This window comes from Paramormyrops kingsleyae, chromosome 5 (assembly GCF_048594095.1).
Source record: "Paramormyrops kingsleyae isolate MSU_618 chromosome 5, PKINGS_0.4, whole genome shotgun sequence".
In the NCBI taxonomy this organism is placed as follows: Eukaryota; Metazoa; Chordata; class Actinopteri; order Osteoglossiformes; family Mormyridae; genus Paramormyrops; species Paramormyrops kingsleyae.
In genome coordinates, this window is record NC_132801.1 from 5,093,742 (window position 1) to 5,110,955 (window position 17,214).

At 45.0% G+C, this 17,214-nt stretch overlaps 1 protein-coding gene across 2 annotated transcripts; it reads left to right on the forward strand.

The window, feature by feature from the left end:
* Nucleotides 1–948: 948 nt before the first annotated feature.
* Nucleotides 949–11,497, forward strand: sstr2a (somatostatin receptor 2a). 2 transcript variants are annotated; one of them, XM_072711944.1, is made up of 2 exons: nt 949–1,033; nt 7,294–11,497. In XM_072711944.1, exon 2 carries the CDS (start codon nt 7,338–7,340, stop codon nt 8,472–8,474), a length of 1,137 nt encoding a protein of 378 aa, XP_072568045.1. In that variant the 5' UTR covers nt 949–1,033; nt 7,294–7,337; the 3' UTR covers nt 8,475–11,497. The 2 variants fall into 2 exon arrangements, with proteins under 2 accessions (XP_072568045.1, XP_023700200.1); XM_023844432.2 differs by lacking the exon at nt 949–1,033 and adding an exon at nt 3,757–3,975.
* Nucleotides 11,498–17,214: the final 5,717 nt, after the last annotated feature.

The following is a 17,214-nucleotide window of genomic DNA, read 5'->3' on the forward strand; positions in this document are numbered from 1 at the left end:
AGGAAGTGCGGGATAGGATAGGCACACATCTCTGTGTTAAGGCATAATGCCAACAGCGACGGTCCTACGGCCAGCATGTGGGGATGCGTGCTACGCCCTCCCGGTGCAGAAACCAGCCACGCTCCATCCACTCTGCACCGGGAACCGCAGGGAGCCCACAGAGTCAACAGACACCAGGAAGCAGGTTCACCACAGACGGGACGCCATTTGAGTTGCGCTTAACCCACAAAGCAAGACATGTACAGATGTTCAGTGGGTCGTGTCCCTTAGAGTGTGCACTTTGGAATGGGGTCAATCCCTTTCAAAACCTTTTAAAACACATACAAGCCACACAGACCTCCAGTGACAGGTAGACAATGAGGCACAGCCATCCAGCTAAGGTAAGTCTGAACAGGCGCCTGGGAAAAGGCCTCTTAGAGGAACAGAACTGAGGCTCTTTTAACAGTAAGCTGAGAATGCTTGTGAAGTGTGCCACAGACACGCCACCTTCAAAAAGCCGGCTGCCACAGAAAGCCATGATACTAGCCATCTCAGCATTATTCTGTTGTGGAAATTTATAATCTGGGCACTTCTATATCTATGTTTTATGGGAAGCTGTTTGCTCTAGCCTTTCTGTATCTATGTTTTCTTGCTGCTGTGGAAAGAGAGAGAGGGTGACTAAATAGGCCTGTTCTGGGGGGGGGGGGGGGCATGAAGATGTTCTTCATTTCTGCTCCTCCTGTCATCCTGGTGATACCACAGATGGAGCTGGGACACTGGGGAAAAAATATGCGAGTGGGTGTAACAGTCCTGCCCCACTAGTAGTCGGGGGGGGGGGGGGGGGGGGGAGTGTCTAATAAATGGCTCATGTACAACCCTACCCCCTTCAGAGGTGACCAGAACACTGATTTATGGGTCCAAGGACACAGCAGCTTGGTATTTACCTGAGAACATGTGTGGCTCATCGGAGGCCAGGTAGGAGAGAAAACCCACAGGACGGCAGCTGGAGATACCTGCCGTAAGGCAAGCTCTCGCTGGAGATACCTGCAGTAAGGTAAGCTCTCGCTGGAGATACCTGCAGTAAGGTAAGCTCTCCATGGAGATACCTGCCGTAAGGTAAGCTCTCGCTGGAGATACCTGCAGTAAGGTAAGCTCTCGCTGGAGATACCTGCCGTAAGGTAAGCTCTCGCTGGAGATACCTGCCGTAAGGTAAGCTCTCGCTGGAGATACCTGCCGTAAGGTAAGCTCTCGCTGGAGATACCTGCAGTAAGGTAAGCTCTCGCTGGAGATACCTGCCGTAAGGTAAGCTCTCGCTGGAGATACCTGCTGTAAGGTAAGCTCTCGCTGGAGATACCTGCCGTAAGGTAAGCTCTCGCTGGAGATACCTGCTGTAAGGTAAGCTCTCGCTGGAGATACCTGCTGGTCCTCAGCTGCTTCTCAGGTTCTACACGTTGAGGATTATTTATTGTCCGTAGGTTATTTTCTGAGCTCTCAGCCCAGGTCTACAATATGTTCACAAGTATGTGAAGCCAGCCAAGCATTTCTAACCTTGGAAATGACCTCAAAAATCGAAGGTACGGCTTCATGCTGATTTTCTAATTGTCACACGTGACAGGGGACACAATAGATATGGCGCCATGCTGATACATTTAATCACACTGCAGGCAATTCACAGACACTGAATCTCCTAAAGTGCATGTGCCTGAGAGAGGACCTTAGGGAAGCCCATGCAGACACGGGGAGAAAATGGGAACCCCTTCTGTCACAGAGCCAGAGCAGGACTCGAACCCAAAACCCAGCGGGAGCAGGCCTCACGTCTGAGTTCTTAGCCTTAGCACCTAACACTCCTCGGTCTGGATGTGGAAGCCTGCGGTTGTCAGAAAAATCACGTGACGACGGCACAGCCGTGGGAGACCGGCGCAGCGCATGCGATGCCTTGCAAATGAGTCGTATCACATGCGACCTTGATGATAATCTACAGCCACATGCTGGCGAGGCCTGCAAATCAAGGGTGATTGGCGTTACGCTTTTTCACTGATTTGTGCGATTGTTCAGCTGTTTTAATTTACATCTCAGGAATTCCTGTTATTAAGGAAGAACATGCATTTATTTGCATTAAATTATGAGTGCTGTTCAGTGGTTTATTATGAATATTATATTATATATTATGTTGTACCTAAAACTATCCAACTTCTAACTACTTATCCTACTTTTTGGTTGCATGGTCCCACCTATGCTTTTGGGAAGCGCCCCCCAGGTCAGGATCATGCACACACTAGTAGGACTTTGGGAACTGAGCTACCCTCCCTGTTGGTCCTTCAGCTCTGAGAGGGAAGTTGGTGATATGGGGAGAACACGCAGGCAGCGTTCCTGTGTTTTCATTCAATCTCATTAAAATCAGATACTCTTAATAACCCCCCCCCCCCCCCCCCCCCATATATTTTTAGTGATGCTCCTGTTTTGAAACCAGTTACAGTTCTTTTTAAATTAATATCGAAACGTGTATATAGAATGTTAACAGTCAATCAGTAGCTTCGATATAATAATTCTATGTCTTGCTCTAAAATGACTCTTTGGGGAATTACAGCTGAACCCGGCTCTGGATGCGTCATCCATTGCATCATTTACTGGAAATTCATTATAAGCACAGCCTAGCCTCACTAAGGCTTGTTGACAGCTGTATGCTTGCGATGATCTGCCGCACTTGTACATCGGTTTGGGTAAAATTATAAATATCCGCCCTTTTTACATTTGGTGTATCACATTAATTTTTCTGTGACAGCCATTTGTAAGAAAAAATGTAATTAAATAAATGGGTATCGTGCCAACGGAGCTGTTGCTCAAACTTTACTACACATTCAGTCTAGGATTGGGACGGCTGAAGATCCGGTGTCGCGGAACAAGACCGCGTGGATCAGTCACCCTTCAGTCTCGAGGCTGCGTCCTTGTCGCTGCTGCGGTGATTCGCTCCTATACGCGCTTTAGCAGACCTTGCCTTGACTTTCCTAATGACTCTCAACTTTCATTCCTCTTAGAAACAAAACAAACAAAACAGTATGTCAGACTACACATATTGTAATTTATAAGAGAAATGTTTTTAGTCCAAGCTGAAACGAAGTGGAGAAAAGTAAACATCTAGACATTTTGTACAATTTATAGGAGAAAGCATTTTGAAAATTTTAATAAGTTGCCGTACTTCCATATGTAAGTCCTTTGGGACGTCTAAGCGTGATTGGTTTGCAGAGTTCTGTCTCTAAGCTGTTTAACGTTGGTTTTGGAAATGCAGTGTCCGTATAGACAACACGTCTTTCGCGTAATTTTCATTGATTTGATGCGCAAACATTTCAAAGAAGTGAAACAGTAGCAGGTTTTGTGCAAAGATTGTTCGTCGAAAAAAAATACGATCATTTTACATCGTAAGGTATTATATCAACCCCTAGAACAAGACTGTAAACAGAACCTACGCCCTTGAATCCGTGAGAAGACTATTGAGTTTAATCAAGGCTGCGCCGGTGGGAAATAGATTTAGGAAAGTTGGGTAAACGATGCTGACCTCCAAAACGCGACGGCTTCATATAGGCACTGAGCCGCGGAGTCACGAAGCAGCCGGCGGCGAGGATACGATCGGACAGCATATCTCCAGCTCCAAATCCCCCAGCTGCTTAAAGGGTAAATGGAAATATCACCAGCTCTCTCGCCCCTTATAACTGTAGGCAGTGTTTTTGAGTATAAGCAGAAGACCGTGGATCAGACCGATCACGCCAACAGTACTTGTCTGCGTGTTGATGACTGCATAGCCTCTCTGTCATAAGCGACCTGCAGGCGCACGGTTCGTTTGCGGGCTGCATGGGGAGACGACCGCAGATCCACCGGGCAGCATGCGGGCCTCCATCCGGATTTTTCCCGTAGATACACAGCAGCGTTGATTAACTTTTACCAAGTACATGTCTCTCAAAGCGGACTTGGACTGCCGTTAAAGTTTTATTATAACTGAAGGTAAGGTGTGCAATAATCTTCCCTGTTAAATTAGCGTATTCCGTCTAAAAATAAATGCGATATTCTTGTATGACAATAATTGGTTAATACTGAAACTAGTTTATTTGGACATTCGTCCATTTGCTTAATTTATAATTCCTTTATTTGTCGCACGTAAACTCGATTTGCAACAATGCTTTAACGTAGCATAATGTTCACTTTGGGGAATCTATACGATATATCTTATGCCGTCTCACGTTTAGTCTAGCCACTGTCAGTGTCGTTAATTATAATTTTACTCCATTTATTTGTTGCCAAGAAACTGCAGATTCCACATTCTCCTGTCATGCGGTAATTGCGGCGATTCTTAATCTCTAAATAAAATTATATGTTGAACCTTAAAAAAGCCGTACGACGACAAAAGTTAGAACTTAGAATCATTTCATGCTCTAGAAATTACGACTGAGACGTTTAAAATATGTCCCACCGCAAACCTTTGTAAAATGTAGTAAAAAAGAAAAATTAAATGGAAAAATAGACGCCAAAATCCAACCTGTGATCGACTGTCCGTAAATCTGCGTCTTGGATCTGCATTTAGTCCTGAGACAGGATTAAATATGTGCATTTTTATGGCTTTATATGTTTAGACTGGGACGCAAAACACTAGTTTTAAACTGGGCATAGGATCTCCATAATCCGTAGTATTACTTAACCAAAGTGCAGTTTTAAGTAGATCGTGTTATCGATCCGGTCGTGTTATGGTTCGTGTTCGTTAGATTTTGCGTGATCACGGGCCGTCTCTAAAGTTTCTGGCGCTCGACGATCCATCACTTTTTATATTTTAAACGAACGACTTGATATCATGCTCATCAAAATTTTAAAACCATCCCAATAAACCTCCGCAAACCCAGTGAACTGCTTGCGATGGGTTAGAATGTATGTACATCCATCCACCCACCGTGCAGAAAGAGGGGCGCACCTCGGATAGGACTGCACTGTATGGGTTTCCATTGGGAACAAAATTCACGCATTCTCTGGTGTTCCTTCACGCCACTGCAATAAAAAAATAATAATAACCATAATAAACGCTGTAGTATAAAAGCTATTTTTCTGAGCCAACAGTTGTCATTACATTTTATTATTGGAAAATGTTATATGAGAAAGATACGTCTTTAGTTCCGTCCTGTATCGTCCCTGTACTCACTGACAAGCTTATAACATAATCCTTTAGAGATTTATGCCATTTCTTATATAAAAAAACAACAGAAATTCACATGCGTCGTGCCAAAAGGAGTGTTTCTGTTCGCCTTATGCACAAAGCGCGTGAAGACCCGCTTGTAGGCTACGTTAATGCATATTTATTTGCTTGTGCAGAAACGGGGAAAGCATCCGCTCCAGTACAAACAGGCTTCGCTGTTCATTTACACCGGTCCTGTTTCAACAGTAGGCGCTAGAGAAATATTTGCCCTGTCCAGCGCCGCCGGAGCGCATCTCCGGTCCAAACGGAGCCGAACCGGCGGATCTCACACCGCCTCATCCAGGGCTTCTCTGCGGTCCATTATTAAGACGTGGAAAGCCTCCATACAAGAATTTATCTTTGCTCTGTTGTAACGGTAAAGAGAAAAAAAACAACATTTCTGTAAACTTTACAATATTGCCACTAATTTAACGATGAGCGGATTTAAATTAATATAAAAGTCTTCTTGTTCATTCCGAAAAAAGGTGTTTATGAATTATGGATCAATTGTTTATAAGTGACAACCCAGAGGAACCTAGGAATGTTTATATATTGGCTCTACTACGAAAGGTAAAGATACATCGTTGTAAAGTTAAATGACCGTTGGTGGAGTCCATCGCGTTTTAAATTCATGCATTTGGGTTAAAAATAAGTAGAAAAGGGGGTTTTCGGGTGCCCCTCGCGACACTTCAGGAGACACCCGGTCATTAATAGACACTGACGCGACACGCAGCTTCTTTCCTCATTAACCTGCACGTGCACCGGCTACTGGAGGCCGCTGTGACTCCATGAGGAAACGAAATGACTTCAGTAAGATCAATTACATACTTAAAGCTGTCGTCGGAATGGCGTGAAACATCAACAGGCGGTAGGCGGGTGCGTGGAACTGCAGGCACAGCGAGACCCGAAGAGCTGCTAAATGTCCGTCAAGCTGCGATGTGCAGGTTTGTTAGCATCTAAAACGTGAGCAAAACATGAACACAAACGTCGAACACTGACCTGACTGAACTTCCAAAACGAAGGACCTGATTTTACTGATAAAAAAAAGCTCAGTTACATAAGTTCAGAGGCAGAAAGGATAAATCCATCCATTTTCACTGGTCAAGGGAGTCTGGAGCTAGTCGTGGAACCTTCAGGTAGAAGGCAAGGAATAACTCAGGATCGGGCGATAACCCACCACAGGGATGAATAACCAAAACTTTGGAATAATATAGAAACTTAGAGGAAGTAGCATAATTTTTAAGAGGAATATACCTCCTGTTTTGTCTGAGGCGAAAATCAGAAAGTGCGCAAGTGTGAAGGACATCATCAAACAGTTAGGGATCATACTCTGTACGTTATAAAGTTTATATGTAAAAACATCTGCAGTTTTTTTTTTGCACTCAAAAAATCAGGAGTGTCCCAGTATGTCTGTGGTTCTCATGGCTGGTGTGCAGCTCAGTGGGTTTGGGATCTGTGTCCATATCTGGAAGAGAGCGGGTTCAAATCCCATGGCTGGCAGAATAGCCATAGATAGCATCATTGGACCCTTGACCCCAGTTGGCCCAGAGATGCGGTCTGACCCTGTCCTCTGCTCATCAGCTGCACATTGCTTTGGGCAAAAGTGTCTGCTCAATAAAGTGATGTACCCCACTTAATGGGGACCTGTGGACAAGCACCTGAGAGACTAGGTCACCATCTGCCAGGCCTGCAGGCCTCCTGTTTTATGCTGTGCGGTGGGTCGTGTTTCCTATAGCGTGAGGTCAGCCTGTGGGTAAAAAAAAAAACAAAGCAGCCTAAATGACGACGTCTTTGAATCATCCTAGTGATGTCGAACACACCCAAGGTCATGTGACGTACCTGACGATCTGTTTGAAAGTGATTGGCGGGAGTATGTTGTTTTCACTACAAACAGACATCACTGAGATGCCAGCAACCTTCTATTAAAGGAAGGGGTGCGATATTAAACATCTGTATTAAAACTATAATTTTTTATTTATTTTCTTTGACCACTTGTGTCAGTGTGGTCGCTTGTGCGGCGCGTTTTTGTTCAGATGCCTTGTGAAGGTGGACATTCCCGTTAATTAAAGGAAAACCCCTGATCTCACTTTCCTGTTTTCTAGAAGCTACAACAAGCAACATGGCGACCGCCTGAGACAACGTCGCGATGGATCCGTGGAGCCTGCTGCCCCCCCCCCTCCCTAACCTGTCCGAGCCCCTAATGTATGACACCTTCTTTCTGGGCAACGAGTCGGACACAGTGCCCAGGAACGGTACCCCGGAAGGGGGCCGACACACCTTTGATAAGACCGGCACAGCGGTAATCACCTTCCTATACTTTGCCGTGTGCACCATGGGGCTCTGCGGAAATGCCCTGGTCATCTACGTCATCCTTCGCTACGCCAAGATGAAGACGGTCACCAACATCTACATCCTGAACCTGGCGGTGGCTGACGTCCTGTGCATGCTCAGCCTGCCCTTCATCGCCATCCAGCTGGCGCTGGTCCATTGGCCCTTCGGCGGGGCCCTGTGCCGGGTCGTCATGACCGTGGACTCGCTCAACCAGTTCACCAGCATCTTCTGCTTGACGGTGATGAGCATCGACCGCTACCTGGCCGTGGTGCACCCCATAACGTCCACCAAGTGGAGGAAGCCCCGCGTGGCCAAGATGATCAACTTGGCCGTGTGGGGGGTGTCGCTGCTGGTCAACCTGCCCGTTGTCATCTACGGCAGCTTGATGACGACCAAGGACAATGCTCACTTCTGCACCATTGTCTGGCCTGAGCCGCAGGAAGCATACTACACAGCGTTCATCTTCTACACCTTCCTCCTGGGCTTCTTCCTGCCGCTCGCCGTCATCTGCATGTGTTACCTGCTGATCATCATCAAGGTCAAGTCCTCTGGGATCCGGGTGGGCTCCTCCAAGAGGAAGCGATCGGAGCGCAAGGTGACGCGCATGGTCTCCATCGTGGTGGCGGTGTTCATGCTCTGTTGGCTGCCCTTCTACATCTTCAACGTCACCTCGGTGACGGGCACCATCAGCACCACGCCGGCGCTGAAGAGCATCTTCGACTTCGTGGTGGTGCTGGGCTACACCAACAGCTGCGCCAACCCTGTCCTCTACGCCTTCCTGTCGGACAACTTCAAGAAGAGCTTCCAGAACGTTCTCTGCCTGAGGAGGTCGGGTGGCCTGGACGAGATGGAGCGCAGTGACAGTCGGGTGGACAGGACCCGCGGGGTCAATGACAGCGGTCCTGAGATGCAGAACACATTGCTTAATGGGGACCTACAGACCAGCATCTGAGAAGGACGTCCCTGTCAACCAGGGCTGATGCTCTCTCATCTTCACAGGCCAAAATGTTTGCTGCCTCTGGGAAAATATGGGGTCTCAGACCTAAGTAAACACCTCCTAAGGTTTTGGGAACCCCCTTCTCCCATCTGATGCATCTGAAGTCTGTTTCAAATTCATAGGCAAAAAAAAAATAATGCTTCTTCTTTTTCCGGGGGCTGATACTAATCGCTCTCGGACTGTGAGGTCGCTGCATGAAGGCACTCGAGCTGAACTGGGTGCAGGACAGGACGTCCACAGACGGCGGAGATGCGGCGTCCCTCTGATATTATTCCTGTCAACTGCTGCCAGCTTTTACTCTTTTTAACACAGCTAGCAGAAGGTGCTGCTGCCCCTCCAGTTTAGTGGAAAATTATATGTCTGAATAAATTTCACGTACATGCTTTTTGCACATCCTCCTGCAACATTAGATAAGTCTTACTGAAATTGTTTTGACATAAACCTTTTTCGTGGTCCTGGTTTCAACTGAAGCCTTTTTAAAGGCTCTCTTTTCAATGCAGGGCATGTTCAGGATCTTCATTATGCCGCAAGTTTTTGCAGTTTCTTCAGGGTCCTGATTTTCATGTAAGGTTTCTTCACAGAATTGGATTTTTTTGTGTGTCAGGCTTGTAAAATCAGCTTCGGTCGTCGTCCTTCTGCTGCCTATCGAGTAATCTGAGCGGATGTGTGTTTCGATCGCACCCTCTATTAATTCAGCTTTTTCTGTGCCTGCTTACGGACACGCCAGGGCTGCCCCCCCCCCCAACACAGAAACCCCTTCGCCGTTCTTTCCTTCTTCAGGTCCTCATCCTCTTTGGAAGCTGTCATTCTCCATTTGCAACCTGAAAGCTGGAGACGTATATTACAATTACCGTTCCATCTCTCAGTCTGTCGCTTCGACTCACGTGGGACTTCCTGTTTTGTTTGCATCTGGGGAAACATTTATTGCTAATTATGCATCGCCTGATAAAAACAGCACTAATTACTTGCCTTATTAATGTTTTTTGTTCTTTTTTGTCCAGGCGGTATTTATTCATTCGGAAATAAAGCTGTGGAGATGTTATTTTCTTCTTTTTTCCCCTGTGGGGGGCCTAAACACAGCGTCATTGCCTTGGGGGGTCTGATTCACAGAAGACAATTGATGGGACACACAAAAAGAACAAAATGTCAGTCTGTATGTCTCCGTTCATGGTGACGGTCGTTAAAAAGCAGGGCGTCAACAATCACGCCTCCTTCTGGCGGTTTTCTTTGCGCTGACGCTTGGAGACCTGCTACTACCTGGGAGACCATCAAAGGCCTGCCGCACAGCAGGGTTATGGCGCGACACAGCGCCGCATCGTGATAGGCCCGTTTACCTGTCACTTTCACAGCGAAACTGACGTAGACCAATAACTCAGCATTAGCTAAAGAGACCCGCCCACTTAAGAACCTTAAAAGTTGAGCACCATGTTTGCTAGCAGACTATGGGAAGGGAGTATCAGCGCCTGTTATAGCTGTTTGTCTGGTGAATCGGGGGGCGTTGTCTTTATGAGGGCAACATTCCAGTCAATGGACTAGACCTGACGAGTCGATGGACGATACTGTACCGCCACACCTTTGTTTGACCATAGAGTGACATCCCGTAAGGGAGGGGCCATGCGTTAAATGCGCAGTGTGTACAAGTTACCAGGAGCTGCTCTGGAGGGGTCTCATGCAGTGCAGTGTTTTGCCTGAAAATGCCCCCCCCCCCTGCCCCACATGTTCATTCTTGTAACTGGGGTAGCACCAGCTGAGTAAAATCCAGTCCAATGCCAGTACCTACGGGGAGGAGGCAGTGTGGGTGAAGGATATGTTGGGATGCAGACTAACTTACAGTTCACCTGTGTGCGTGGCCGGGATGCTGGTGTGTTACACATGTAATATATTAATTCCATGGTGTGTGTCAGGCGTGTGTGGGGGGTGTGTACACGCTTCCTGCACATGTACGAATTTATTCATTCAATGATGTCAAATGACAATGGCATGATGCCAGCCAGCGGTGGGACCCCTATTTTCTTACCTGTCTTTATCGCCGAGCTGAGCCAATCACGGCCTTCGGAGAGATGGCATGTTGTCACGACGACGGCGGGCTGCCTGTCAGCCACTGTGTTCTGTCACTTCTCGCCGAGTAGCCGTGACATACAGCTGCCCCCCGGACAAGAAGACCACGCTACGGGTGCGCGCCTGCCTCTTTAAGCTCGCCGAGGAACAACGGCCACCTCCGAAAAACTATAGACAGACAGGTCTCCATGCTGTCACTCTCCACAGTAGTTTTTTTCTGACATTTTGTGCCCTTGTCCTTCAGCAGGTTGCAGAAGATGCCACGTGTTACTAAAGCTGCTTTCTGAGGACAACAGAGACTTGGGAAGAACCCGCACTGACAGCGTCATAATGCTATAGAAGGAGTCACCAGCTATCGACTTCATGCTTTTCTCATGTACAGTGCTGTGCAAAAGTCTGCGGCGGCCTAAAGAAAACGATGTTTAAATGACCTTCATGTTCGCGTAAAACTATGATATTATGTCTGTCAAGGTGTGTCAGCTTAGCCCTTTCAAGGCGTCTCCTAAAGTATTTGCAGCAACAATCCAATACACCCATGTATTTTTTACCTCGACCACTAGCCTTAAATGTCTAATCAATACCTCATTGAGTTATTTAACTAATTAAATTGATTAATCAGTTGAGCTGGTAGTGAAATTTAGCGAATATATGGAATGGCTGGGGTGGCCCTGAGGAGAGGTTTGGGAGCTGAAGTGATGTTCATCTAGCCGTCCAACTAGGTGTCAGCCACTTTTCGGAGAACAGAAAAATTCTCGTTAGTATTTATTGTGTTAAATTGCATATGTTTTAATGTTAAGCTGTGTATTTTCCTGAGCAAATATACACTTAGCACCCAGATAAATAGCATTGAACATTTTCTTTGACTGCCTAAGACTTTTGCACAGTGCTGTATGTTACTGGATGAGTTCACAGTGACCCTAACCCCCCCCCCCCCCCACGGTATAGGCAGGGGACAGGGAGATATGGGAAAATGGGAGTCACAAGTTCATCTGTGAGGACACTGACAGACTCCCAAAAGACGCCCACTAGAACATATGGCTTCCATGCGTGCAACAGCGCCACCTGCTGATCTAAGAGTGTTATTTTATCAGAGAGGCCCGGAAGATGTCTAACTTGGGTTGTAACAGCACAGCACAACATACCCCCCCCCCCCCCCATGGAAGCTCCCCATTCTTCATCCCCCCCATCAGCCCTCACATATTGTACCTTCATGGCTTTGTTTCCTTGGAGATTATTGGCGGGGAATTGCAAATGAGCTGACAGCTACGGGGGATGGAAGGGAGGCAAGGGGGCCACTAGGGGGGCTGAGGTCGAGGGGGGGCTGAGGTCGAGCGCCTGAAGAAACACACAATCATACACATGGTGTTAAATATGAAGTCAAACTATAAACTGTACAGTTCACATTTATTATTTATGATGTGTTACAGTGATATGAATAAATGTATATGTTATAAATTCACTACATACGAAAAAAAACAAAAGCATCTTCTTTGTTGCCAGCACACATACTGTATAATGTCAACAAACAGTAATGATATTCTTTATGGTATGTGAGATTATCTCTTTTACCTGCATACTTCTAATGTATAACTTGTGTTTAAATATTATATAAAATTAATTCAAATATTGAATGATTCACATTATTTGTTTTTTTTTTATCGTTTAGGATTTATTAATTTATTATATATCTTGTGTGTTGTTCCAGCACTCATGCATATCTAAAGGTGTTAACTGGCATCCTGGCCTTGAAATTGCATTTAGGTCGTTGGCAAACCCAACAATTTATAAATGTTCCATTGACTGTATTTAGTAGTTTTATTGCCCTTACGATTTCTATGCTTTAATAAGGTGCCCCCAAAAACAGTTATTTAAGAAAGCAACTGTACTATTATTAGCTTTGATATGATTGGAATGCTGTAATATATTTTGTTTTGAAGAGGAAGGTGGTATTTACCATTGTACCAAATACCGCGTATTCCTCCTCCGCTGTTTAATGAGATTTCCCTTTACTGAGTCACGATCGCTCACTTCTAAACTCTATTGCCATCTACTGGCGAAATGAAGTGCACGCACTTTCGTTTTCCCCGTTTTACGTGTAGGGTGAGTACAAACAACTGAACAATAGACTGTTGGGTAGTAAAAAAAATTTACTGACCTAGCCCAGACGGATAGGAGCAAAAATTATGACGCTTCACCCCTAGACATGACAAAGCTATTTGTACTTAAATCGTGATTGTGAAGATTTTGTAAATAAACTTTCAATTGGCGAAGATTTCAGGCATACACAGTGATCTTACAGGGAGTTGCTGGATATAAAATGTTTTAACGCCCCCGTTAACATTAACGCTTTAAAGATCCCGAGAGCTCGGACAGTAACACTGGCCACACGTCTACTTTCTGTCATAACTAATATAACGCAATTTCTTTCAGGCTTGCAACATTTCTGCAGGATCACGCCACAGGTTGTGAATAAACCTCGAATCAACGCTGCAGCCCTTGCGCTAAATGATTTCCCAGTGTTATGTATTTTTAAGACGGTCTTCATATTCATCCGGCAAAATAAACTGGCGTATCTCTTTATCATATGTCCGCACAAAGACTCCAATCAACTGCTTTTATGTCCTACAGCAATGAACCTCAGAATAAATCAAACATTTTATTAAAATGCAATTTTCACTGAGCACAATGCACCAAACTGACCTCTTATAATGATATTCCTTTGCCATTCCCTCTATGTCCTGTTTAGTCCTGTTTATGACGTCCTGTAGGGGGCAGTAGCAGCAGCTGGACACAGGCTATTGGGCTAGTTAAAGCCCAATGTGTTTGTTTAATTCGCATCACGTGCAGCCGAGGTTAGACTATTAATCGCAGTTACTCCTGCGATATCGTGTGGATTTCACCTATATCATAATCATCAATTAGCGTCTGCACAGGAGGTTAGGTTATGTGACGCCTTGGGTTTGACGTGCGTTAAATTTTCTCGATTTGAGCAAATGGTCCCAGTCCAGCAGAAGCAGGTTGCAGTTAAAGTGAAAGAGAAATGTAGAGAATCATTTGTTTTGCATGAAAATTGACTAAGCGTGCGTTTCTGTTCGGTCTATTCTGAGCGTTAGTAGGTTTCTGTAGATTTCTCTGAGGTATACGCAGGCGTCGGCTTTCTATCACAAGTCTGCTTTCGCGTGGCGGTAAGCGGGGACATCTGCTGCTTTCTTCGAGAGTTTTTTTTTCTTGTCTGATGTCTTTTTCCCATTTTCAGTTAAATGACTCAGCAAAGAAAAAAAATCCATCAAGTTTCTGTGTATACATTCTGTATATAGCAGGGAGTAGGCTGTATTCTTTTTGCATATACACTCACCTAAAGGATTATTAGGAACACCATACTAATACGGTGTTTGACCCTCTTTCGCCTTCAGAACTGCCTTAATTCTACGTGGCATTGATTAGGTATGTGAAGAAAATTTTCAAACTCAACCAAATTAAATGCCAATGGTACCATTGGAAAGAGCTTGAATAAACAAAGACAATGACACCAAAATCACTCAGATATCTTAACAAATAAGGAAATTATTGGCAAAAGAAGTTCGCTAATTAGCCCTATTTTTTAAAAATGGAATGAGTGTAGAAAACTGTGACCAAATACCTAACTTTTTATATAAAAACGCTTGTAGTTTCCTTCATAATCAAGATATCTCAATGAAACTTTCAGGGAAGGTGTATCTCTTTATATTCTTCAATCTGAAAGAATAATATATATTCCAGGTATGTCCTTAGTCTGAAATAAAATTGATAGAAGGTGAAGACTGGAATGGTGTATCAACAGGCGCCGCTGTCGGTTTGGGTCACGTGACCATGTGAATATCTCTTATCTTCTGCTTAATTAAATGCGACTCAGTGGATATAATCATCTTTTTCACATCTTAAGATATTTCCATAATATCATGGCATATTGATGCAACAAATCACTGATGAACATACAGCAGATTTCAGGATTTTTGGCCCGTGACGATCCTGTATGCAGTAAACTTTTTTTTCTGATCCATAGAAAGCTATGAAACTGCAGGATTAGAAAGATGAAATGATAAAAAATATGTCAATTTAGCTTTCAAAAGCGTCACTTAATCCTTTGAAGTGGTTTTTGTATGTTGAAATCGAGTGTATTTTTCAACGTTTCCGGAAAAGGTCTAAATGTAATTGAAAAATTCAAAACGGAGGACGAAGAGGGGTTCCCCATCTATGTTATCAGTGGGAATACCGCGGAATTCCGCAATGGGATACAATAAGAATGCGTATTTTCCGGGGTATACCCAGCGCTCAGATGACCCGATGGTGGAACAGGAATCTGGAACAAAAAAGGCGGCCATGTTGGTCGCGCTCTTCACATACCTACATTGATTCAACAAGGTGCTGAAAGCATTCTTTAGAAATGTTGGCCTATATTGATAGGATAGCATCTTGCAGTTGATGGAGATTTGTGGGATGCACATCCAGGGCACAAAGCTCCCGTTCCACCACATCCCAAAGATGCTCTATTGGGTTGAGATCTGGTGACTGTGGGGGCCATTTTAGTACAGTGAACTCATTGTCATGTTCAAGAAACCAATTTGAAATGATTCGAGCTTTGTGACATGGTGCATTATCCTGCTGGAAGTAGCCATCAGAAGATGGGTACATGGTGGTCATAAAGGGATGGACATGGTCAGAAACAATGCTCAGGTAGGCCGTGGCATTTAAACGATGCCCAATTGGCACTAAGGGGCCTAAAGTGTGCCAAGAAAACATCCCCCACACCATTACACCACCACCACCAGCCTGCACAGTGGTAACAAGGCATGATGGATCCATGTTCTCATTCTGTTTACGCCAAATTCTGACTCTGACCATTTGAATGTCTCAACAGAAATCGAGACTCATCAGACCAGGCAACATTTTTCCAGTTTTCAACTGTCCAATTTTGGTGAGCTTGTGCAAATTGTAGCCTCTTTTTCCTATTTGTAGTGGAGATGAGTGGTACCCGGTGGGGTCTTCTGCTGTTGTAGCCCATCCACCTCAAGGTTGTGCGTGTTGTGGCTTCACAAATGCTTTGCTGCATACCTCAGTTGTACCGAGTGGTTATTTCAGTCAAAGTTGCTCTTCTATCAGCTTGAATCAGTCGGCCCATTCTCCTCTGACCTCTAGCATCAACAAGGCATTTTTGCCCACAGGACTGCCGCATACTGGATGTTTTTCCCTTTGCACACCATTCTTTGTAAACCCTAGAAATGGTTGTGCGTGAAAATCCCAGTAACTGAGCAGATTGTGAAATACTCAGACCGGCCCGTCTGGCACCACGCTCAAAATTGCTTAAATCACCTTTCTTTCCCATTCTGACATTCAGTTTGGAGTTCAGGAGATTGTCTTGACCAGGACCACACCCCTAAATGCATTGAAGTAACTGCCATGTGATTGGTTGATTAGATAATTGCATTAATGAGAAATTGAACAGGTGTTCCTAATAATCCTTTAGGTGAGTGTATACCTACAGTATATGAGCTGGGTAAATGTAACCACAGAGGCCCATACAATGTATGTACAGGTATTAAATATATAAGGATTTTAATATGAAAAGTCTTTACCACAGGGTTTGTGGGGTATTATTTATATGTGATGAGTAGTTCTCCTAAAAACGGACATTTCCATCTGCTTTAGCGCATGTAAGACCTACTCGCGCTTATTTGAGTTTATTTGAATTTTTGTGTGTTTTGAGTATGAGTCAGACTCAATACTCAGACGTGGACTCATGACAGCTGGATTCATTCTCGGGCCAGCGTTCATTATTTGCACATCAATATTTGCCTGCTGATTCAAGTAATGGTATTTCCAGCTTTTCTAAGGAGTAACAATTAAACATGGCCTCTCTGTGTCATCTCTCGACCACTACAGCCTGTCATTCCAAGTGTTCAGTGTGAAATGAGTAGGCATGAAATGAGTAGGGTGTAAAAAGATTTCACATGTCTGACTGCCAGTGATGTCACTGCGAACTCACCACCTTTACCTCTGAAGTGGATTCTGATAAGGGGGGCTGAGGATGCAGTGAGATGGGTGTCGCCCCCTCCCTCAGTCACCACGAAGCCGCCAGGCACTGGTGCCCCTATGCACATGTGACGGCTGAATGATTACACCCCTCCCCCGGTGGGCCTGAACTCCCCAGTGCCCAAGTGCAGCTGGCTGTAGGTCTCACCCACAGCCCCCCACCCCCACCTTAGGGAAACTGCAGAAGAGCAGAATGTAATAGATGCATGCCTACACCCTAACAACAGACAACGGGGGAGGGGACAATTATACCAGTCTTCCCAATATAGCTTCCAGCACTCAAAATTGATTAATCATAACATGTCAACTACATGTAGGCTCAAAAACTGTTCAAAATGTTACAGTTTTACGTGCAAAGTTGGTGTTTACAGGCATCTATAAGCATTTTCTAAAATGATAGAACAGGAATCCTTTCAGCCCTACACTGTCAGAAAAGTACCAGTTTGTACCTTAGAGGGTACATTTCCTTGTCACTGGGCCTATACCCTGAGAGGTCTGCCAGTTGTACCCTGACTGTAGGTATCTTAAGGAACAGAAATGAACTCTGAGGCACATTTTTGTCCCACTG

Bases quoted from the DNA above. Each gene is read 5' to 3' on its own strand.
- sstr2a (XM_072711944.1), top strand. From the start codon at position 7,338: ATGGATCCGTGGAGCCTGCTGCCCCCCCCCCTCCCTAACCTGTCCGAG.